At 27.1% G+C, this 24,356-nt stretch overlaps 1 protein-coding gene across 2 annotated transcripts in view; it reads left to right on the forward strand.

The window, feature by feature from the left end:
• Positions 1-24,356, forward strand: part of T3dh (Type III alcohol dehydrogenase) — a 26,880-nt gene continuing 2,524 nt past the window's right edge. The window contains exons 1-13 of one of the 2 annotated variants that reach the window (XM_021145291.4): positions 1-443; positions 5,527-5,567; positions 5,645-5,697; positions 9,558-9,611; positions 10,944-11,098; positions 12,546-12,742; positions 14,482-14,559; positions 17,982-18,087; positions 18,182-18,334; positions 19,369-19,467; positions 19,568-19,646; positions 22,097-22,193; positions 23,175-23,332. In XM_021145291.4, coding sequence (XP_021000950.3) covers positions 391-443; positions 5,527-5,567; positions 5,645-5,697; positions 9,558-9,611; positions 10,944-11,098; positions 12,546-12,742; positions 14,482-14,559; positions 17,982-18,087; positions 18,182-18,334; positions 19,369-19,467; positions 19,568-19,646; positions 22,097-22,193; positions 23,175-23,332 — 1,323 coding nt within the window. In that variant the 5' untranslated portion in view covers positions 1-390. The remainder of the gene's footprint in view (positions 444-5,526; positions 5,568-5,644; positions 5,698-9,557; positions 9,612-10,943; positions 11,099-12,545; positions 12,743-14,481; positions 14,560-17,981; positions 18,088-18,181; positions 18,335-19,368; positions 19,468-19,567; positions 19,647-22,096; positions 22,194-23,174; positions 23,333-24,356) is intronic. The other variant, XM_043053404.3, reaches the window with a different exon arrangement.

Raw genomic sequence — 24,356 nt, forward strand, 5'->3', positions numbered from 1 at the left:
AATACAAGCTACAAGCGAAGAAGTGATCCGTGCTAAGAGACCTGACCTTCATTCTTTGCTACGATTGGGAGAAAGTTGACATTATTTTTATCTTGGCATTATCATATGTAAACAAATGATGTCATGAAAAGAAACAAAAACCATGATACCCTACTTTAAAGCATTCATCTGAGTAACCTTCATAACAAAAGGTGTTCGAATTTAAATGCTCAAATTTTTTCCAAGTTTCGGAGCAATATTCAACGTCCAATCATGAGACCTGAAATGTGATAAGAAAAGTTTCTTAATCAGTATCTCTAAAACATTTTTTTTCTAGAAAGCTGGCTTTTGATTCGTTATAATATAAATAGCATTTTAACTGCAATCAAGGAAGAACTAATCATTTTAAACATGGGATCCAGGGATAAAGTACTCCATCTACTTAGCAATGTTGCTAAAGTATCGTAAGTAGTTTTGAATAAAAATTTAGTATTTATCCTTAAGATTTCATTACCTTTTTCAGCGTTTATATTTTTATTTAATAAAGTTAATTTTTCCACTTATTTTAATTGAAACAACATGTAATGATAATATATATTCGTATTTAAATTTTTTGTCCTTATTTTCCTAAAAATTTGTTGTTGCAATTTTTTTTCTCCCTAAATCATTATATTATTATTGCAAATTCTACACTTATAGTAAAAAAATAATAATAATTTCAATGAGCTCTATAATTATTGTTTAAAGTCATTTTTCAAGTTATAGACATTTTGGAAGTTCTTTTGAACTTTATTTCCTTTGAATTGTTTTTATGTTGCAAATGTTTAGGTAAATTCCTAAAAGCTGAACTCCCAATTATTACAGGTATTTATTGCCTATGTATTAATGTTAAAAGATATTTTAGACTAGGATTATAGTTTTTTTTTATATTTTAAATTTAACTTAAATAGTTTTTTTTTAATGTGTAGTGCCCACCGCTTTTTAAAATCACATTTAATTTTATAAAGTGGCTGATTTTGCCATATTAGCACTTAAGAAAAAAGGTTTCAAAGTTAAGTTTTATAAAGACACTCAACTGTAAATATATTAAACTATTTTCATTTACATTTGACATTTTGATTAAATGAGAATTACGTTTTATTTTATATTTATAGAAGGATATTAAATTTTTTTTCGATGCTCTCCTACCAATCTGTTTATTATTGTTTTTTAGCAGATTTGAAATTCTAGATGCAATATCATATTTAGAGTTAGAAAAATTCTTGTAACTTTCAGTTATAACATGAGTGTTAAGTACTTGTAACTTTGAATTTATCCTTGAGACTCAAATCTTTTCTTTTAAACATGTTGCTGGTTGACAAATTTGACTCAGAATTAAAGTAAAAATGAACTTATCCTTTATTCAAACATGAATCATAGTTGATTATAATCTAGTATCAGGGTTGGCAGGTTTTTGACATGTGACAGTTTTTGACAGTTTAAACCATGGTTTAAACCGTCACGTCAAAAACCTCACTGTCAAAAATGTCGAAAATGTCAAAAGCCTATATTCATATGTGAAATTTAATTAATACATAAAATTTATATATTTTTTATAAAAGATAGTGTTTCTAAATATGTTCTAGAAAAAATAAATTTAAAATTTTGAAGAAACACTTATATTTTGAATAGTAACCAAAATCTTGTACTTCTGAAAGCTCACATCTTTTGTAATATTATGTATTCATTTTCATGTGTTATTGAAAATCTGCAGTGATATTATTAAGAAATTTATTTATAACCAAATTTAGTGTATAGTATAGATTATACTAAAAATTAGACATTTTTAAAGATAAACATTGGCAGTTTTGTACATTAGACATCTTTTAAAGAAAAATCTTTTTAATATTCTTTTAAATCTTCTTAATAATCTTTTTAACATAAGACAATACAAATTTAAGTGCTTTCTGTTAAATACACAGAGTAGTTAGTGTCGATTTACAGTATATTCAGCCTATTCATTTACTATGCTGAAAATTTAGTTTGTCCAAATACTTGTGAATTTCATTTTGCTGAATACTATATACATAGTTTTGTTGAATATCTAAATATTCAACTGTTGAATAATTACTTCTTGCTTTCAAGATATGCATTATTTGTATTCTTAATACAAGTGGGGGAAACAAATTAAGAGGTAAAAATTGTTTTAAAATGATAAGTGTAATAATTATAAATAAATATAATAAACAATTTGAATTATATTTATTATTATTCCCAAATATAACTACTTTTAAATTCAAATTAACATACTGGATAATAAAGATATTCGGTATAACATTACAATTTTTTTTCATACACTTGTATCAAGTTTGTATTTATACAACATAACTTGTAAGTTCCTTATAAATATTAATTATATGTTCCTTATATGTCAAAAATGCATAGTAATAAACTTTTAATTTTCTTAAGTATCAAAAAAAAAAATTTTTTTTTCAAAATATAAATATTTAAAAAAATTTTGTGCAAAATTTTTCTGCACATGCATTTGAATATAAATTTCTGAGATTTTAAATCTGTTATTTTACCTTAATTTAATTAAAAAATATTTTAAAACCTGCTGATTACCTATAGTATAATTAAATTTCAATATAATGCATGGCAACTGTTGGTAGTTTTGAAGTTTATATATATTTATTGGCAAACTTTAGTTTTTGACATTTTTGACGGGTTTTTGACAGTTTAAACCAGTATTATACCCTTGTCATGTCAAAAACCACTTTTTGACGTCAAAAACCCAACCCTGTCTAGTATTTATTTAAAATCGTTCATTTCTATTCTATCCCTGCATCATCGACTTTGAATGATAGACATATAATAACTATCCTTAATTCATAAACAGCTTTCATTTTGATTCATTTACTCTAATTATTACAGTTAGTTAGAATTTATAGATGTTATGGAAATTAAATTATTATTACTTAAAGTAAACTGTAATAATATAAATATGTTTAAAACTATATATCTATATCAACAATTCTTGTACAGTATTTTAGTATTAAAAGCAAGCAAATTAAGTAAAAATTGGAAAAAATTAAGTAGAAATATATGTGTATGTTAACAATTGAATTATGACACAATTTTTAAAAAAAGCTATTGAAATGACAATAAAATAGTTTGTCTTATCTAAGCTAGGACTTATTTTAATTGTTGTTTGACAATAGGATAATTTGAAGATTCAGAAATATATTTTCAATTTTCAAATATGGTTTAAGAAAAAGTAAAGATTTAATTGGTAAAATTTTCATTATCATGGTTTTTCAACAACAAAAAAAAATTTTTAATAATCCACATCCATAACTGTTATTTACTTCATTTAAATTCTAAAAAATCTGTAAGAGTTATAAGATTTTTAAAATTCTACTTCAGAAATACTGGAATTAAATATAAAGTTTTGAACGCATGAATAATGTAATTTTGCTAATTGAAATTTATTAATGCTATGTAGGGGAGAGTTGGATAAAACGGGATACCATTATTGTTTTTATTTACTACGGAATATCTGTTAAGGAAAACCATACATTATTTTTTTTGTAGCTACACCATTTATTGAAGCACACAGGAAACATATTTTAAACTAATTTTAATGACTATGAAATAGAATTTAAAAAAAATTTCCAAACTCTTACATATCCCGTTTTAGCATACCTGGGTTGGATAAAACGGGATAGGGTTTACAGTGTTTAATTTTTTGTATATATATAAATATAAAATTATAAATAATGCAAATATATAAATAATATTGTTTATATATAAAAAAGCTCAAGTTTTCATCAGAGAAATACTTTAAAATTAGTTCTAAACAAAGATGTGAAATCCTAGAGTCGAAAATAAAATGCTTAATAATGAACGTTAATAAACAAATTTTGCATTACTGTATACCTAAACTAAACTAAATTCAGCGGCGCGACAGCCCTTGCGGGCCAAGGCCTACTGTGCCCATCTCAGTTTTCTTGACCTTGGGCTCTGGGGTGCAGGAGCAGATGTTCCGGTCAGGTGGTCGGCCGAACGCGGAACCCCCAGTGTTTAGTTCCCAAGCATGCTTGGTACTCATTTATCGACCCACTGAAGGGATGAAAGGCTGAGTCAGCCTTGCCCGGCCCGAGGATCGAACCAGGGACCTGTGACACGACAGCTCGAAGCGCTACCGCTCAGCCACCGGGCGTCGTCACTATATACCTAAAGAGACTAAATTTTTCAAAAATATCTATAGCTAATATAAATAAGTTGTTTAAAAAGCCTAGGTCTACATTAATATATGGCTATTTTAAAATGTAATAATCCAACAAATAAATAGGTGGATAAAACGGGACATAAAAAACTCTATCCCGTTTTATCCAACTCACAAGTGTCCCGTTTTGCCCGACTCCGACACTTTTTGAAACAAACATGGCTGCTGCCTAAATGTGAAAAGAAAATTAGATAGACTGCACATAAAAATATTGGTAAATAAATGGTTAATTAAATTTAATACTCACCGGAATTTTATTCCCATATATGTAGGCAGTACAGTGTAAAAAACAATGCACGTAAATGTAGAAAATGGCAAAAAAATAGAGTAGAAAAGTTCTGAGACCTACAACTTTCGATCAAATAGTGATCTCGAGGCGCACCGAGAATGATATAATCACGGTCGAATAACACGTTTCTGTCATTGTCAACTAGATAGCTGCAATAGTCTGGTCCCTAGGAGACGTATCCCGTTTTGTCCGACTATCTTGTTTTATCCGACTCTCCCCTATATATATTTAGTATGAAAATCAAGAAAATTTTTTAAACAAACTCATTAAAATATGCTTTGTAAATTTTTAAATAAATTATTATTAAAAAAAATCATTTCATTGAAACTATGATTTATATCAATGAACTGTTGTTTAAAATAATTAATTACTCTTTAACCATTGACCTCAAACTCATTGAAGGAAAGGAGTTGTGATTGCTTTTCTGCATGACCAACTATTTTTCTCTTATTTTAATTAAGAGCGAAACAGTGCCCATTAGAGAAACATTAGTGTGATTGCCTATCATTTTAAGCTGTACTCCATTTACTGTTTATCACTGCTGACCAGTCAAATCTTGATAATTTTACTTCAGGTCGCCATTGATTGTTTATATTTTAAATTGATTTAATTTAATAATTTCTAATTTAATTATATTTGCCTAAAAATGCTAAAACATGCCTTTAAAAGAATTATGTATGCAATATTTATGTGCGAGTTGACATCTTTCAGTTCCCGGTTAACCTATTGTCCATGAAAAGTTGAACAAACTTGAGAAAAAAAACACTACAGTAAATAAAAAGGAAATAATTTAATGTTCCTTGCGTGGCTCGATGCCATTTGATTACTGGACTGGTCCTGGGCTTCTTCAAATCCATGACTCGGGGATTGGAGACCACTGGTTTAAAAGATTGATAGCATTTGTTATGACTCTAACTTCCACAGCATAATTAAATGCATGTAAATTGTTAATATTTTCATTTAATTTTAATACCTCTTTCATTCAATTTAGATGTCGCTGCCCAGCTCATTCAAGTGCAGTTTATTTAAGAGGTAATAAATTTGACTTTATAATTTTTTTTATTTATTTATGGTTTATTAATAAGGTAAACACATTTATCTTTAAACAGGTAGCCATGCTGCTGTTCCAAAGCCAGTTGCTGGCAAGGATTATGCTTTTGAAGTATGGGATAATTGTTGTGAGAAATATCTGGTCTTTTACTGAATTTGCAGTGAAACTTTTCTAAACATTTGGTTTCTGTTCGATGGTTTTATTAATTATCAAATCCTAATTATTTAATCATTTCTAAGTTAGTGTTCATTCAGTTGGTCTTAAATATCTCTATTTAAAGATATTAAATTTTTTTTTTAATTTTCAAGTTTCTTTAACAGTGAATTTACTTTTTATAATATTATAATCGAGTCAAGTTCACATTACTTACTTATTATTTTTTCATGGTTATATAACAAAAAATTACATCAAAATATTGGATAAAATTTATTTAGTCTATAATGTTATGTACTAATTTATTTAGTCCTGTTTCATGAGTATGCTAAAATAATTTGAAATTAATTGGTAAATAATTATTATTATTTTAAATAAATACTGGGATAATTTTTCTGTAATTTTTATTTACATGCAATACATTTTTAAATTACAAAATAAATAAAATATTTTATTTTAAATTACTATAGAGAATATTACAAATCAATGTATCTTGTAGTGTATACTTCACTATAATATACTATGCTATAAATAAATTTTATTGTAAATTTTTGTTAAATATTTTACTTAGGGTGACCCGGGGTAATTCACGATCACTCTGTTTCTGGGGTAAATAATGATCACCTAAGTTTTATTTTTAAAAAATTATTTTTTTTTCAATTTGAGACATGGACAAGGATGCTTGTACACTTTACTAAAGTATAACTACATTAACTTAATAATAATGTTTTGTTTAATCTAACAAAATAAGTATCTTTTAAACTGCTTTCTGTATTTTCCATTTCAAAGATGGGTTTCAAAATGTGCACATTTCTGCAAAGATCCCCCTCCTTCTCTTAATAATAAATATTTTGAGTCACTTTCTTTTTCTTTGATATAAAAGTAGTGTGTTTTGTTTAATTGTTTCACATCTACTGTAAACATTATAATTGATTATAGGAAACTATATCAAATGTTGCCCCCTACATATGGGGTAATTATTGATCACTGGGGTAATTCCTGATCATTGTCATTTCTTCTTATAAATAGTATATAAAATAGCTTATAAATAGCTAATTGTCTTTTCTTAAATAACAGTTCATATTTATTAAGTGGAACAACTATAAAATATATTTTAACTGTTATCTCAAAATTTGTTTTTAACTGTATTCAAGACTGTATTCTGATTTGCACCATTTCTGGTTTGTCTTACCTTGCTTCTATCTTAATTTTATGTGTGTACATTGTTAGAATAATTTTTAAGTTTATAAATTAGCCTAGTATAAATATGGTGAGAAAATATAAGCCTGAAAAGGATACTAAGCTTCTAGAAAACAAAATTAGTGAATTTCTTTTAATGATTGAAAATTTCAGTGTGAGAGCTGTTGACATACCTTACTTAACTTTACACTTTCCCTTAATCAAGTTAAAAAATCCAGCAAAAGTAACCCATGTGGGAACTCTCTTATATTTCAGAAGAACATGAGAATGAGTTGGCTGATTGCCTAAAATGTATGGCACGATGCAAAGATTTTTGAAAATTTTAAGTATTAATCGTTCTTTTTGCTTTTAAATAAATCGTTTTATTAGCTGCTTAAACATATCTTTTTGGTTTATTTGTTTGATCTTGATGTCTTATTTGTTAATTACCATTATATAATTATTTTTAAACATCCCCTTTACAATAAAAACTGGTGATCAGTAATTACCCCAGAAGTGATCAGGAATTACCCCAGAAATGATCAAGACCTGGGGTAATTCCTGATCACTAAAAAATTAAAATCTTTTAAATTCTTATTAGATTTTCAAACCAAAGAAGGTGGCATAGGACTCATCTCATATAGCCTCAAACTTCCAGTAAATATTAAAATTCTATTTTGAATAGTTTTTTCACAAAATAGATGTTTGCATTTTTTGATCAGGAATTACCCCAGGTCACCCTAATAGTCTTAAATAAAATTAATTTAAATGCATATATATCTAAATGTGAAAAGTAAGATATAAGATTTTTAAAAAAAAAGAAGCTATTAAAGGCCAGCCCTTTTTTATAAAAAGAACAGTGATTTACTTTTGTGGTATACTGGTTATGACAAACACATTAAAAATGCATTTTTCATGGTACTAAAATCGAAGTAGAAGGAGAATAATTTCCCTTAATCATCATTTGTCTCCCCTTATGGTGGTTTTAGAAAAGTTTCATTGCATTGTAAAATTATTTAAGTGTTCACTAGTTTTTTATTTTTATTTATGTTACATACTTATCACTTAGGTCGAATTTTTGTAATTTATTTAAATTGTTTAGATATTTTGTGTTAAAATAAAAGATTGTGGCAAATTTCTAATTTTGTTTTATATAATTCATGCATATTGTAATTGGAGAAGAGGTATGGATATGCCAAAATTTATGAATGCTATTAAAGGCCAATTATTATTAAAGGTATGCACATATAACTCCACTCCTTAGGCATAAAAACGCACACAAAGTACTGTTAGCAAATGGCTAAGACTTCTAGAAAGTGTAGAGAAAATATTATTTTGACTTTACTTAATATTTTACTATTTCCAGAGCTAAAATGATGATAGAATTCCAAATGCATAGCCAACAGGGATTTACAATTTTTACTGTATTTCAACTTCCCAAAAAATTATTGATAATTCTTTTTCTGAAGTCTTGAACTCAAAATAACATATATTCAATTTTATTTTTGTGTAGTAAAACCAATGAATTTTTCTATGGTCTGTTATTGCGATTGTATTAAAATTCGTTTTATAAATTAAATAAATTTTAGTCAAATGCTTACAAGTTATATATTTTTTTAGTTTCTTTTTCTTTTTTGTTGGTTTTATTTGTAACATCTTCAAATAATTTTGAACAAAAATTTTTATGTTTCTTTCCAAATTTTTTGAAATTTAAAAAAAAAAAATTTTTAATCAAGGTTTTTTCTTAGTATTTTTACTTATACTGATCAATTATACAAATCAAGTTCATTTTTTTTCAGCAACAATTCACATTTATATCAATTTTGATTTATGCAGAGTTCTCAATCTACATAAATAAAATTGAAAGTGTTTTGACTACTTGAAATTTCTTATTATAAATCTACTTTATGAATTTATCAATCTGTTCAGTAATTACATTACTAAAGTATGAATAATAATAATTGTTATCATGAATAATAATTATTATTATTCACTTAGTGTTGAGTACTTTGTAAATATTTACTTGTAACTGAAAATTGGTATTAATATTTATTCCTAAATAATATATTATTTCTAAAATAGTAATATTTTATTTCTAAAATTGCAATATTTTATTTTTAAAGATAAAATTAACAAATGATTTATACTACTGATTGCTAACCAAGAAAAATAAATTGGGCACTTGAATATTAAAAAATTTCTTCCTATTTTTTTAGTATAATATTGATTTAGTGCTACCACTAGATAACTCAGAAAATGAACCAAAATACTTTTGAATGAAGACTGTTTTTAAAATTGCTGACTTGTTACTTATCATTTCTTCACATTTTCCTCCTAACCTTCAATGTATTCTGTAAAAATATCTGTTGTATTCACAAAGCTATTATAAAAAAATTCCAATACAGAAATCTTTTTCCTTTAAAGAATTATTTTTTTGATATGTATTATAAGAAATAATAAATTATGACAACAACTTATTATGAAAACTAGTACATTTCTGTTTATTTTTATTATTTATTTAAATAATCCTGTATTGATCATTTAAATTAATCCTGACCCTACCACAGATAAAAATAAATTACTGTCATTTTTTACATTCATTGCATTTCTTTTTACAATCTTTTCCATTTTTTTAACAGATGGCTTGTTCAAGTGTTCGATACGGACCTGGAGTAACACAAGAATTAGGAATGGTGAGAAATTGTTTAATTTGATCAAAATGCTGACCTTGTTCTAATACAAGCAGCACGAGTTTAGTTGTAACTTAAGTCTTTGCTTATTTCTTTGTGTCATCTTTAATGGTGGTCAAAAAATTTTTGGTACTAATTTTAAGAAATTGTACTTACTGTTTAATTTTTAATCCCCTTTCTTAATAACTTTGGAACATAAAATGTTGGTGTTTTATGTTCATAAATTATACAATATTTGAATTAGCTCTAATCTATTAATCATAAAATTATGTATAACATATTAAATTGCATAAAATGGAATTGGCACTAAATTTGTCAACTCTTTGACATTTTCCAGGAGCTTTCTGCACTGAGATCCAAATCCTCTGCATTTCGAAAACAAGCATCACATTTTTTTTTTAATTCTTAGTATTACTTATATAAACACAAACATGTCTGAGTGCTGGCTCTCCTTGCCCAAACAGGGATATCAAGAATTTTTTCTGTCCTTCAGGCTAATCTATATTGTAGATCATAAATAATTAATACAAAATATATATGATAAGTATCTGCTAATACAAGAGAGGGATCATATTATTATTTTATTTCAGATTTATTAAAACTGATTGTGCTGAAACACTATATTCCAATATCTATATTTTTAGTTCTTTGAACAAGGAATAAAAATTTAAAACAAGTAAAATTTTAAGAAAATGGAAGGTCTACAGGTGTAAATTTGTATGAAAATGTCATTAATTATATACGCGAAGTTAAAAAGTTTTTTGCAAATTTTTAAAAAATAGGAGTTGACAGATATATATTTGTGTTTAAAAGTCAGTAATTATGAGCCCAAAGTTTATTGGGTGAAGATTTCATAGTACATATATTGAACTAAGGAAATTTAGTTTCCACTGGGCAGACTTATATAATACATATCTCATTGAGATATGTATTATATAAGTTTACCCATTATTATATAAGTCTGCCAGTCATATATAAGTTTCCGGGAATTATCGGATGCATTTTAGTCATGAATTACCTCAATTTTTATTCAAGAAATTGCAAAATTAATTAATCTAAGATAGTTTTGAAATCAACATTTTAACATAATTTCCATTGATTTAAATTCCTATGATCTAAATAATACAAAACAAAAAATCTCTTGATATATATTCATAACTAATTTAGAAACTGTATACCTGATAGTCTTGATTTACGAAGTTTTGGAGCACTGCATACATTGTTGAATTTCTCTAGTTGTATATTGTTTCCAATGTGTAGTTTTAATACCTATTTATAATATCTACTGGATGCATCGATAACTAGACTGTCCTTAACATTTTATTTATGCTTTAGGATTTACAAAATATGAATGCCAAAAGAGTATTGGTTATGACGGACTCAAACCTTGGCTCCCTTCCCCCGATGTCTCAAGCTATGGATTCTATAAAGAAGTGTTCGATTGACTTTGATGTTTATGACAAAGTTAGAATTGAGCCTACTAATGATAGGTAATAATGAAATCTGATTTCCATTCTAATCAAAAGTTGTTTTATTGCAAAATTATTGAATATGATTATTGTTTCGCTTTTTTAATATTATTTTAATGTATGTTTGGTTTGTATATAAATATTATGATTGGTTAGTTTGTAAGCATAATGATTAACAGAGAAATAAAAAAGAAAACTCAAATATTTTTACTAATAAATGCAATTTCAAAAGTATATCAGTTAGTTATAATTGTTTCAGTTAATTTTTTAAGCAATTTTCATATCCATTTTTAAACTTAGAAGGAAATTTTTTGTGTGGACCACTATAATAAGTCAAATTTTTCTCAAGTTATTATTGAATGTTATTTTAAATCCTTTAAAAATCAACCATTATTAAAAAAAAAAATTTGGAAATTTTCTATACCCTTATGTTCTGTATTAAAATTTACTTAGTGAAATAATATTGAAAGCTGACCTAAACACGTTTATAACTAAATCATGGAGGAAATTAAGGACTTTTGTAACAAATACATTTGTAAAAGTGACAAAATGAATTTTAAATGTTGAAATAAATATAATTTATGTTTTATAATTGCATATATGAGTTTCTGTACTGATATTTTAAGAAAATATATTTATAAAATAACTGGCATCTATTACCAACAAAATATGCATGTCTGTTTTTTTTAAATTAGTTTAGCATTAAATTTAACAAATTGTTATTAATCTCATTTCTGACAGTATATGAGATATTAAACAAAATTTTTAAATCATATGAAAATTTAACTACATTTATTTTTTTTAATTGATAACATATTGGAAATATATGAATAACAAGGTACATATAACAATCACAAAATATGTGAAATTATATTTAAAATAATAAATAAAAAACAATGACTTATCCTCTTCTTTAAGTTGATTACCAAAGCAATGCACCTCAAGCATTCATCTTAAACTGGTTTCATAGTAATTTTACCTTATTAAACAGCTTTTTATAAAATAAATATTGTAAGTTATAAAACCAAGCATTTTCCTGTTTAGAAAGTTTGTGTAGAAATTTCCCCTTAATGTGCATTTTGAATAACGAGGGGAAAAAAAACTGTTTTTTTGTCAGGAAAAATAACAGGTAAAAGGACAAATGTACAGTTAGTTAAATAAAATTCATTTCAGAATTCAAATTCATAATAATCTTATTTTACACCTTAAATCTTAGATTAAAAAAGTTATTCATGCAAGCTTTACTAAAATTCTTCTTCTTCAAACAAACAAAAAATTACTAAATATCAAAATTTTTTAATGATATAATATTAATGATGCCCCAATATAGTGAAAAATTATACACATGTGTCAATCTTAAAATATACGAAATATCCTCAGGTTTAGGTTGCTAGTATAATACCCCTCGTTAGTATAATAAGTTCATTATTTCTTTTAATTAGCGTGATTAATCAATTTTTTTCTATAGCTTTAAAGAAGCTATTTCTTTTGCAAAAAAGAGGAACTATGATGCTTTTGTTGCAGTTGGAGGTGGATCTGTAATAGATACATGTAAAGCTGCCAATTTATATGCAGCAGATCCTGAGGCTGAATTTTTAGATTATGTGAATGCACCCATTGGAAAAGGAAAACCTGTCACTAAGCCTCTCAAACCTCTAATTGCTGGTAATGAAAGTTTGTTATTATATTAATTTTTATACTACTCACTTTGTTCACAAACTCTTTTTTTTTCTTCTATTTTCTTATTTTTTATTATTATTATTATTATTTATTCTCAAGTACAGCAGAACCTTTCTAATCCAAACTAATTCAAACACTTTCCAGTTTGAATCCTAAAATTATAAGAAATTCTGATTGTAATTGATGGACGCCCAGTGGCTGAGTGGCAGTGCTTTGCACTTCCGTGCCACAGGTCCTGGGTTCGATCCTTGGGTCGGGCAAGGTTGACTTAGCCTTTTATCCCTTCAGTGGGCCTATAAATGAGTACCAACCATGCTTGGGAACTAAACACTGGAGTTCCGCGTTTGGCTGAGCACCTAACCGGAATATCTGCTCCTGCACCCCAGAGCCCAAGGTCAAGAAAACTGAGATGGTCACAGTTGGCCTTAACTCTCTATGGGCTATTCTGCTACCAGTTTTAGTTTTTTTTTTCTTTTTAAGATTGTAATTTATGATTCACACAATTTTTGACAAGATAATCAAAGACATGGCTTTGTCTTCTAATCGTGTTATAATCCAATGCACTAAGATTTCCGTGATCTTTTTTTTATGAGACAGAAAGATTGATACGTTTGAGCATTTTCATTTCTAGCACCATATCAATTTAAAGGTGGAAACAATTGTAATAGTACCTGATCACTTTCAGACATTGAATCATAGTTTTCTTCATTTGATATGAATTAAGAGTCTCACACTTTAAAAATCTTTTTCAACACTGCGTAAATCTGCGTTATTTTCCCTTTTAAACTATATTACACAATTTATTCTTTTTAAATGAAACTTGGACAACTCTAGTACTTGATGATATTATATAAGTTTTTTTTTATTGCCGCATTTAATGTCTTTGCCTAAATTAAAGTCCATATTTTTTTTATGGTATTATATGGTTCATTTTTCATAGTTATTTTATGAATATATCAGCTCAGATCAACAGAATTTATTTTACCTGGCAAACCTTACCTATTTTGCAAGGTTCTACTGTAAATTTATGTGCAATAAACTAACATTTATTTTGAAATTTTAAGTGCAAAATTAAAGCTTTAAACCTATTAAGTGTTTGAAAGTTTCTTTCAATGTATATTTACTAAATAAAAACGTAAGAAATAGAAACAAAAAATTGCAGCTAGAATTAGTAAAGACTTATTGATTAATATAACTAGATTATGAATTTATTTTTAAAAAATTACTCTTTTGAAAAGTAAGATTTTAAAATGAGTTAAGATTCGAATAATAAAATTCAAGATGCTAGTTTTGAAGTGTACTATATCTTAATATGGCATATTCTGATCTTAATTTTGGATGAGACTTCAAAATTTTTGTATAAAATTCTTCTAGGAATGTTTTTATAAAAAAAATAACTGAAAAGTTGATGTATCTCATTTTCTGTAGAGTATTAAGCAATGCTTCCCAGATAAAATTTTACAAAAAAAAAAAATTATGCTTTTTTTGTACTTTACTATTTAATTGCAAATATATCTTACATATTTTTAAATTTAACAATTATAAACATTCTATTTTACCAAATTTCATTTTAAAATCTTCAAATCTCTTAGAAATATTTAAGAGTAATGATCAAAAAAAATAGATAAAACAATATTTCTAAAATTTAAAAAAAAATTATTTGGTTTTTTTTTTTTTAAGTTGTTTTAAAATTTGTTTTTCATCATAAATGTAATGTGTTTTAGTGCCAACAACTGCTGGAACTGGAAGTGAAACTACTGGTGTTGCTGTATTTGATTATTTGCCTCTAAAAGCCAAAACAGGTTAATAACTGAATATCTTTCGTTCAAATGAATGAAAATAAATGTAGTAAACTTTCAAATTGTATGAAAGCTTAAACTTATATAAAAAAATATTTATTATTGCAAAGATATTGAAAAATAGCATATAGAATATTGAAAAATAGCATATTTAAAAGCAATCTCATCTTATACATAAATATATAAATTTAGCAATTATTTCTTATTTAAAGTTGATTGTTTATTTTTCTACTTAATTGACAGTAAAAAATTAAATCATCCATTTTTCTTTCTTATTAGTGTTTCTAATATTGTCAGTGATAATGTGTATTCAACATGTTTTTTTTTTCTTTAACTTGCATTTATGTCTATTTTTTGATCAAAAACTAGATCAATTTTTTTATCCATTTTTTGATCAATTTTGATCAAGTTTCGACTTTTATTTATGAAGGGAAAATTAATATGAGAACTTTTTAATTGAAACTTGAGTAATTTAAACGTAAAAAATCTTATCATTGATTTGAATGTCATATTTAAAGTAGGTAATTTTCTGTATTCAGTACAAAGCCCTTTATATCCAGCTACAACCTTTCCCATACCGCATGTTACTGCTTTCTTTTTCCAGGGTTGGCAAGGTTTTGGACATATGAGGAAATCCACATTAAAAACTGTATTATCTAAAATCTTTACTTCCTAAACTCTCTTAAACTGTCCAAAACTTTTCTGTCATCTTTAGTCAATAGCTACATTTTGTAGAATTTTTATTTAATGAACACAAGTATTTTGAAAAATTAGCAGTAATTCTTAATATCAAACGAAAAACGTATTGATTAATGTTAAATAGCAATCCTTTAAATACATTCAATGAAAAATGATTGAACTAAAAATAATTGGTTTATTCTTTCTGTCTTAAACTGCCCACACTTTGTACAATTTAGTTTATGTGAACAATGCTGAACAGGCAATAACTAAAACAGAAAAAAATAACTTAAATATGTAGTTTTTTGACTACCGATCTCATCGTCAAAATATTTTTTTGTTTATTTATAAGGAAATGAATGTACTTATTTTTTAAAATAAGCATTAATTAAGTTCATGCTAATTTTGTTTTTTAAAGTTTGTGCTAAGTTTTATAGATGTTATTTGAGTTCTTGCAACAAAACTTTTGCATAATTATATTTTTAAAATTTATAATGTTAAATATACATTGAATTTTGTGTTTTCAATTAATATTGAACTAATATTTAAAATTAAATATCAATAAAATTGATGAGATATTTATTATTTTATGCACAAAAAGTGCATAGTGAATTATATTTATAGTTGTTTAACTATTTTCAGAATTATTGGTATTAGATAGTTTAAAAAGTCATTCAAATTGCACTGATCAGGTTTTCAATTCTTCTTGTCATTTCCATGGGATGGAGAACTTGAATAAAGAATCTGATTGATGCAATGTAATTGCTCTGACAGATTCAGATGTAATGAAAATGGCTTCTGAGACTAAGTTTTGTGTGTCCTGCCTGAAACTAATTACGGATATCAAAAGCCCTAAAATCTCGAATTTTTTAACTGAAACTATACTTGTTATAGCATGACTCCATATTTTTAACTATGTTTAAATAGTTCAAATCAATTCTTGGTTTTAAAAGTGCAGCCAAAATCCAACTCTGCATCTGAATACACAATCTATTTTAAAACTTTTCTCAGCTTTTGAAAATTTTCAACATTTATAAAAGGCGTTTCTGGAAAGTAAGTACCGTTTTGCATAAAAATATTTGTTTCAAAACAAACATTTTTTTTTATATGATATGGCATTTAGGAAGCTATTTCTGCATTATTACCAATATTGTTTAAACATTTGTCATAGTGAGGAATCAATTTGTCTATACACTCTGCAATGAAAGCGAAGACAAATACTACCTTCAAGTAGTGCCTGTCAGCATCAGTGGTGTCTGAAGACAGGCTACCCTTTTTTGCGTCGTCATCAATGTATGATAACCTCATGCAAAGCAGTTTTTAGAATTTGTGGAAACTTATCACCAAGTATTCTTATTGTGGTGAACCATTAGTTTTAATGAATTTTCTTGTTCACTTTCTCAACCAAACCATCATTGACAACAGAAAGATGCCCTCTCCATGCTTTGTTAGAAACTGTTGCAATCATCATTGAGTTATCAAATCTATTTTCGACATAAACATCAGCTTGCTTAATACTCTTTATGTTCAAAGCTGTATAGATTGCACTTAACAGTCAGCATTTGTTTCATACATTTTAAATGCTCACTAAAACTTGGAAATGCAACACAATTCGACTCTAACACCATCAGTGAACAGACAATCAACCAGAGACCTGTGCATATGTGTAGAACTGTGGCGTAACTACCACTATAAATATTAAATACCAATTCACTAAGATATAAGACATGCTAACTTGGTTCAATCACGAGGTACCTTTTGACAGATGAAAGCTAACATAGTCTATAATTAAATCCCCACAATGGTGACCTGCGGACAAGATATGAACTTGCCAACAAAAATGGATGGTCCACATTAAACAGTTGATTTGCTTAAATATACTGCTCAAGGAAAAAGGGGGGGGGGGGAATCCGGTGAAGTAAATAAAGTCTCCTGGTGAATAAACCAAGAAATGAAGGGAAAAAATAATAATGAGCGAAATGCTATAAACAAAAAATGAAGGGAAAAAAATGAGCAAAAATTAATATAAATAAATAAACAGCATGAATCAACTAGTGGTATCTGTTCATCGAATTTTATCACAGATAAAATTCTGGAAGGGGAGTAATGTGGCGTAACTACCACTATAAATATTAAATACCTATTCACTAGTATATGAGACATGTTAACTTGATTCTATCAAGAGGTACCTTTTGATAGATGACGGTTGGCATTGTCGATAACTCCGCCCCCACAGAACTATGATATTACAGCTGTGGTGGTGGTAGAATAAAACGGTTCTTACTTTCTGGACTTGCCTGGTGAATAAACCAGGAAATGAAGGGAAAAAAATAATAATGAGCGAAATGCTATAAACAAAAAATGAAGGGAAAAAAATGAGCAAAAATTAATATAAATAAATAAACAGCATGAATCAACTAGTGGTATCTGTTCATCGAATTTTATCACAGATAAAATTCTGGAAGGGGAGTAATGTGGCGTAACTACCACTATAAATATTAAATACCTATTCACTAGTATATGAGACATGTTAACTTGATTCTATCAAGAGGTACCTTTTGATAGATGACGGTTGGCATTGTCGATAACTCCGCCCCCACAGAACTATGATATTACAGCTGTGGTGGTGGTAGAATAAAACGGTTCTTACTTTCTGGACTTGCCATGTATTTAATTTTGACTTAAATGGAACTATTAATTGTGTTTAATTTCTAAATTTCTTGTAAAATTGATTTTCTTTTGTGCAGGTATTGCCCATCGAGCACTTCGTCCAACCTTAGGAATCATTGATCCTTTGCACACACTTCACATGCCAAACAGAGTTGCTGCATACTCTGGGTTTGATGTATTATGGTAAATCCATCTAATATCAATTCTTAAAAGGAAAATGACATGTTAATAATTATTGAATAAACCAAGATATGTTAATTCTATTTGTTAATTCCAGTCATGCCTTGGAATCTTATACAGCCATCCCTTACAACGAAAGATCACCGTGTCCATCTAACCCAATAATGCGTCCGGCATATCAAGGAAGCAATCCCATAAGTGATATTTGGTCACTAAAAGCACTCAAGAGTATGCAGAAATACTTTATAAGGTATCTTCTATGTGTGAATGTAAATTTAAATAAATATACCTTTTAGTTATTGGTTTTCTTGCATATACTAAATATGTCTTCAGATTTTTTTCTGTATCATAGTGACTATGCGTAAATGTAAATATAGATCATGAAAAATGTTTAGAAATGTGTGATGGTCAGTATGATTAATGTATTAACATAAATGCTGGGAAGTATGTGTTTTTAAATGAAAATTTTGATAAAATATAAATGAATTAATTGAAAGCTATTTGAAAAAAAAACTGAAAAAAAGGATTGATTGCCCATAGATTACATATCTTCTACCTTTGATGCATGATAATGAGTACTATAATGTAATCGTGAATCCTTATATAAAAATATTCATGTTATTATGTTTATTTTTATTGTGATTGTTATATACTGGGTGTCCGTAATATATATTTTTAAAATCCTTGTAAAAAATGGTGAAAGAAAAGTATACATAGTTGGGGTTAGAAACAAAAATGTTATAATATCTGTTGAATTCCTAGTAGGGAAAACAAGTTGAAAAAAATCCAGTTTGTTTTCCTGATAAAATTTGGAAGTGTTTCTAATAATCCGTATAGCTTCTCTCAATTTCCTCTGGCAATCAAACAAGTTTGATGTTTTTAGGTCTGCTTTCCTCATCAGCAATTCTCTACAATTTGATATCATTTTGTTATTTTCTCATTTAAATATTAATTTTCGACTCCTATTATGTTTACTCCTATTTTATTCATTTTTTTGGAAAAGTCTTTCTAAACTAGATATTAAGAGTGATAATTATGGAGCTCCTGGTATAGATCAATATTTTTAATGATGTTTCGTTAAATATAATTTCATATGAACAAGCAGAAAGTTACTAAACATTACAAAAATTACTCATGGTAGTTTCATCAGGTGATGCCTGCTTTTATTACTGTACTGTTTAACTTACCCCATTTTTCAGAATAATTTCAGATTTCAAGTCAAATCACTTAAACTAACTGTTGGCTTTATTTAAATTTGTTTCTTAAATGTAATTTTTTTTCCAGAGCTGTCAAGAATTCTGATGATTATGAAGCTCGGTCAGAAATGCATTTGGCTAGCACTTTTGCTGGAATAGGATTTGGAAATGCTGGTGTGCATCTTTGGTAAGTTACTTATGATTTGAATTATGTATCATTCAATGCAATATACATATAAAATAGTTTTCATTTATTTAATTTTTCAATAATAACATTCACTTTTCAGTCATGGAATGTCATATCCAATTTCTGGCTTAGTAAAGAAATATAAAGCCTCAGAATATAAATGTGATCATCCTATTATTGTAAGTATCAACATTGAGTTTTATAATTTTTATTTCAAAGTCAAAATAAAGAGCTGGAAGGTTCTAAGTAATATTTTAATATATATGAGTAAATTAGCTTTTAAACTTTTTTACATTAACAATAGGAAATAACCATTTTAAATTCCCCTTATATCTGAACCCCAAGCTTTAATCTCTAAACCAGTAACGTTCATTTATACTGCTCACTTCATAAAGTTTGCACTCTTGACATTTTAATTTGCTGCCAAATGAAAGGTTCCCTACTGCCCATAACAAAAACATGTTCTGAACCTTGTCATCAACTATTTGTTGCCAAATGTGCTGGAAACCTTCCACTCCTAAAAAACACTCAATTATAAATTGAGATTGAAATATAAAGACTTGGTAAATAATGGTGTGTATAGTCAATTAAGAATGAAATAAGATTTATCACCGAAAAAAAATTTAATTTTTTCAAAAATGCCATTTAGATCCTTATTAAGCTAAGCTCTTTGAGTAAGGAACTTACTAACCTTATGCTTTGCTATTTAATTTTGATATTTTAATTAGAATCTGTTTACTTTATAGACTATTTTAACCCCTTCCTTCTCGCTCCCGTAAAAATGATGGGGTTTTGCCCTCTATTTCTCGCGCCCATGATATTCCTGGGCTGGAGTATTCAGTAGTAGCGTCCCAATAAGAATAAAACTAATTCATTTCTTTTGCCAGGAAAACATTTTATTTCCCATTTTACACACCAGGTGGCAGAACCAGAATATTTTAAGGTAATTGTAGATAGTTAGTTTATTTTAAACTAGATGTCAGCACACTAATCAAATACATGTATGATATATGTAGGCACTTTTATGACCGTTTTCTTGAAAATTAACCAATCGTTAAGGGTTTAATGTTTGTGTTTTCTTTAATTTGATATTGGAATGAATTTCTTAGCTGTAAATAGGAAACTAAAGAAATTAGTGCTAATAGAGAAAACAAATTCAATGGAAGTTAATGCATTTATCATTTTCTGAAACGCTAGGAATCACATGTTTGGTTGTATTATTTGATTCCCCAAATCATTATTACTTTGATAGACATTGGCGCCCATAAGGGAGGGCCGATGCTCCCCCCCCCCCCAGAAAATATATGCTTAATGAAACATATGCGTATTTGATTGATCATGTATAATTAAAAGTGAAATTAATTTAAATTAATTAGTTATTCAGCTAATTAAGTTAAAAATATTTCAATAGATAAAATTTCCTTTTATTAATTTTTTAATTCATTAAGCTATTTGTCGTTTTCTTTCATGAGCCCCCCTAAATTCAAACATATGGGCGCCCCTGTTGATACTTGAAGATAGGAAAACAAATCTTCAAGTTTATTCTATCACATTTTTTAATGCTTCGTAGTTTTATCATTTAAATATTTATAATGTATGTGATGTAAATACTTTAATGGGTAGGTGAATAAGTAAATGAATAAATCAGAAGTCTGAATATATATGAGAGAATCAATAAATGAATGAAGGAATATGTTTAGAACTATAAATAAATGAATTTTTCAAAGAATGTTGGTGGGCTCTTTGTTGTTATTGTTGCATGCAAATCTTTTTTTTTCTATAGGATTATATAATTTTAGTAAACTAAATAAAATTAAAACATAATGAAATTTTAACTTCATAACTGTGGTTAACCAATTAGTTTGCTAATCACATCAAAGCAGGTAGTAGCTCAGTTTGTTTTACAACTAAGACGTTCATTTTAATAAATAAAAAATATTTGTTTCATAAGGTGTTTTGTAACCAAATTCTTTAACAATTTAAATTAATACTTAAGCAATAAGAAGAAAAAAAACTCTATAAAAATCAAACTAATTACTAATTAAAAACTGAAAACATCTAAACCTGAATTTTGGAGAAAACAGGAGATAATTTGAAAGAGATTATTAGAATTACCTCCCTGTTTCATCAAGAAATTAAACTGATTTTGCTGTTTTTTTATTCTGCCTTTCTCACTAATTATTTGAAAGATTACTATAGCATTTTTGTATCTCACTCTCTTAAATACTGAAAGGTCCTAAAAATTCAAATTATGGATTGCAATTTAGGAATCCCTTGTATTTTATTAAAAGATTTCTATAAATTAATTTTTATTAATTTATAATAGTTAATTTTGAACAATTTATTAGATTTTATTGCATACATTTTCTCTCTTTAAATCCCAGGTACTTAATTTTTTCTTTCTGTTTGTAACAAAGCAATTTATTTCTGTTATTTAGTTTCAAAAAATTGGATAAAATATATCTTCATAATAGTTTCAAAATAATACTAAAGCTTTAATGCAGAATCTCCTTTTCGATTTTCATAAGATTTACTGATTCGCAATCCAGGCTAGTTCATTATTATTTAGTCACATGTGTTGTGCATATATCTACTACTGATTGAAAATTTATTTTTAATTTTAATTTAGCCACATGGATTATCTGTAGTGATTACTGCCCCTGCTGTCTTCCGCTTCACTTCACCTGCTTGTCCAGACAGACATTTGACTGCTGCTGAAGCATTAGGTTAGTATTACTAAAAGAATTCACGTTTTCAATAAACTCAATATTTTACAATTATATACTTAATATTTTTTTTTATTTCATGAAATATGTAAACTAATTTTTTAGTTTCAAATAAATTGAAATATTACTACCTCTATCTAAAAATAATTATCTGGTATTGCAAACAATTAGGCAAGTATGCAATTGTTTTCTATAATAGTGGTATGGTAGCCTATGAAAACTGTTTTTGCAATTCACAAGGCAAATCTTTATGCAATAAAATAAAGAATATAGAGCAGAAATAAATAATAAGTCATTTGATAAGTGCATATATGAATTAAGTACCTCAGGTGCATAAGTAATAATTAAGTTCAATAGAACTTCTTTATTGCCACAAGGTTCTTTTTAGACCTGAAACACTAACAATCTTTAAAAGTTTTAAGGACAGGTATTTGTTTACTTTACAAGTTTTTCACATGTATTGTTTTATTTGACATGATGAAAGAAGGTGTCCTAACTAGTAGTTATACTTAGAATTAAATTTTCACCAAACTGTTTGAAAAAAAGAAAGAAAAAAACATGGTTGTTGTTTTTTTTTTTGTGGGAAATCATTGTTTGTGGCTATCATAAATATCTATTAGGATTTTTTTTTTTTTTTTAAAAATTGGAAATAAAATTTTTTGATTTTGATAGTGCAATATTTTTTAATAAATGTTTGTTTAAATTTTTTTGAAACATACATTTTTTAATTAAATTCCCTGTTCAGTGGCTAACCTGATTAACTAATAAATATTTTTTTAGCAAACTGAGGAATCATTATTTAATTTTTATTTGAAATGTCATTTTATTTAGGTTTTCTTTTTCACTTAAATTTGCAATATATCTTTGTTTTATATTACTATTAATATTTTTAATTAATATTTCTAACTCGACCCAAAACGTCCAAAAAACGTAGTTGTCATAGTGTTCTCATTTTGCTCTTTGTTTATGCTATTTTAACAGGAAAAGACATTACCAATGCCAAGAAAGAAGATGCTGGTTTAATTCTGTCTGATGTGGTTCGTGATTATATGCACAACTTAGGCATAGAAGATGGTTTAAAAGGATTAGGATTTGATTCAAGTGATATTCCAGAGTTGGTGGAAGGCACTTTGCCTCAGGTAATGCAATTTATGTAACAAATAACGGGTGTTTTAAAACTCATAAGCAAAAATTTAAGGGATGGTAGAAATGATATTATCAAGCAATTATCACATGAAATTGTCACATGAAACATGTAACAGACCGAGGTTTCTATATTTTATTGATAGCATGTCTGGTAAAGTTACAGAAACTGCTCAAAAGAGAACTAATGCAGTGGTTTCAGCTGTGCCAGAATCTTGGCGACATTATCGCAGAATGTTACTGAGTTCTTGCCAAAAGATTTTTCCTTTGGGAAGGAAAAAACTTTGGTTTTCTTTTCTATAGAAATTTTTAAAAATTTTTTTTTCTTTTCTTCAGAATTATATTCAGATGCTTTTCTCGCGATGCTTTTCGTTGGGAAAAAAATGCTTGAGATTTTTCTGTTCTCGTTTGAGAATAATGAAAAATAAAGAGTAATGAAGTAAAAAGTTTTGATTTTCTTTTCTGCAGAAATTTTCGTTCTATTTTTTTTTTGCAATTATTACTATTGATTTCCACATAGCTTTTAAAATCAAATATTTTTAATACTGTAGTGTTATTTATTACAACAACTAGATTTTGTCGTTGATCTTTTTTTCGGTTGTTACTGCTTCGGATTTCACAATTTTTTTTAATGTGTTTATGATTTACAAAAGAATAATAAGAAAAATAATTAGTGTTTTTCATAAGCAAGCTTTCATTAGTGTTTATAATAAGAATATCGACATAATATGTGAATTTTAAAAAAATATTACATATTCAACTAAAAAAGTTTTTTTTTTTTTTTTTGAAGTTGACGCTTCTGTTACTTTAAATTAGTAACATGTATATATGTTATTTTAAATTTATTATTAATCTTGCAGAAAGATATTAGTATTAGAGAGGTATGTTGCAGAAAGCTCGAAAAAATGCTGTCACAGGGCACCTGTGTTTAGCAAGCGGAACACATAATTTAATTTAGGTCCAATTTAGCATCTCTATCCCTTTGGTGTTTAATTTTTTCATGTGACAGTGGCGATTCAC

The sequence above is a fragment of the Parasteatoda tepidariorum genome, chromosome 2 (genome assembly GCF_982258835.1).
Source record: "Parasteatoda tepidariorum strain Cologne lab strain chromosome 2, Ptep-v5.0, whole genome shotgun sequence".
NCBI classification, from domain to species: Eukaryota; Metazoa; Arthropoda; class Arachnida; order Araneae; family Theridiidae; genus Parasteatoda; species Parasteatoda tepidariorum.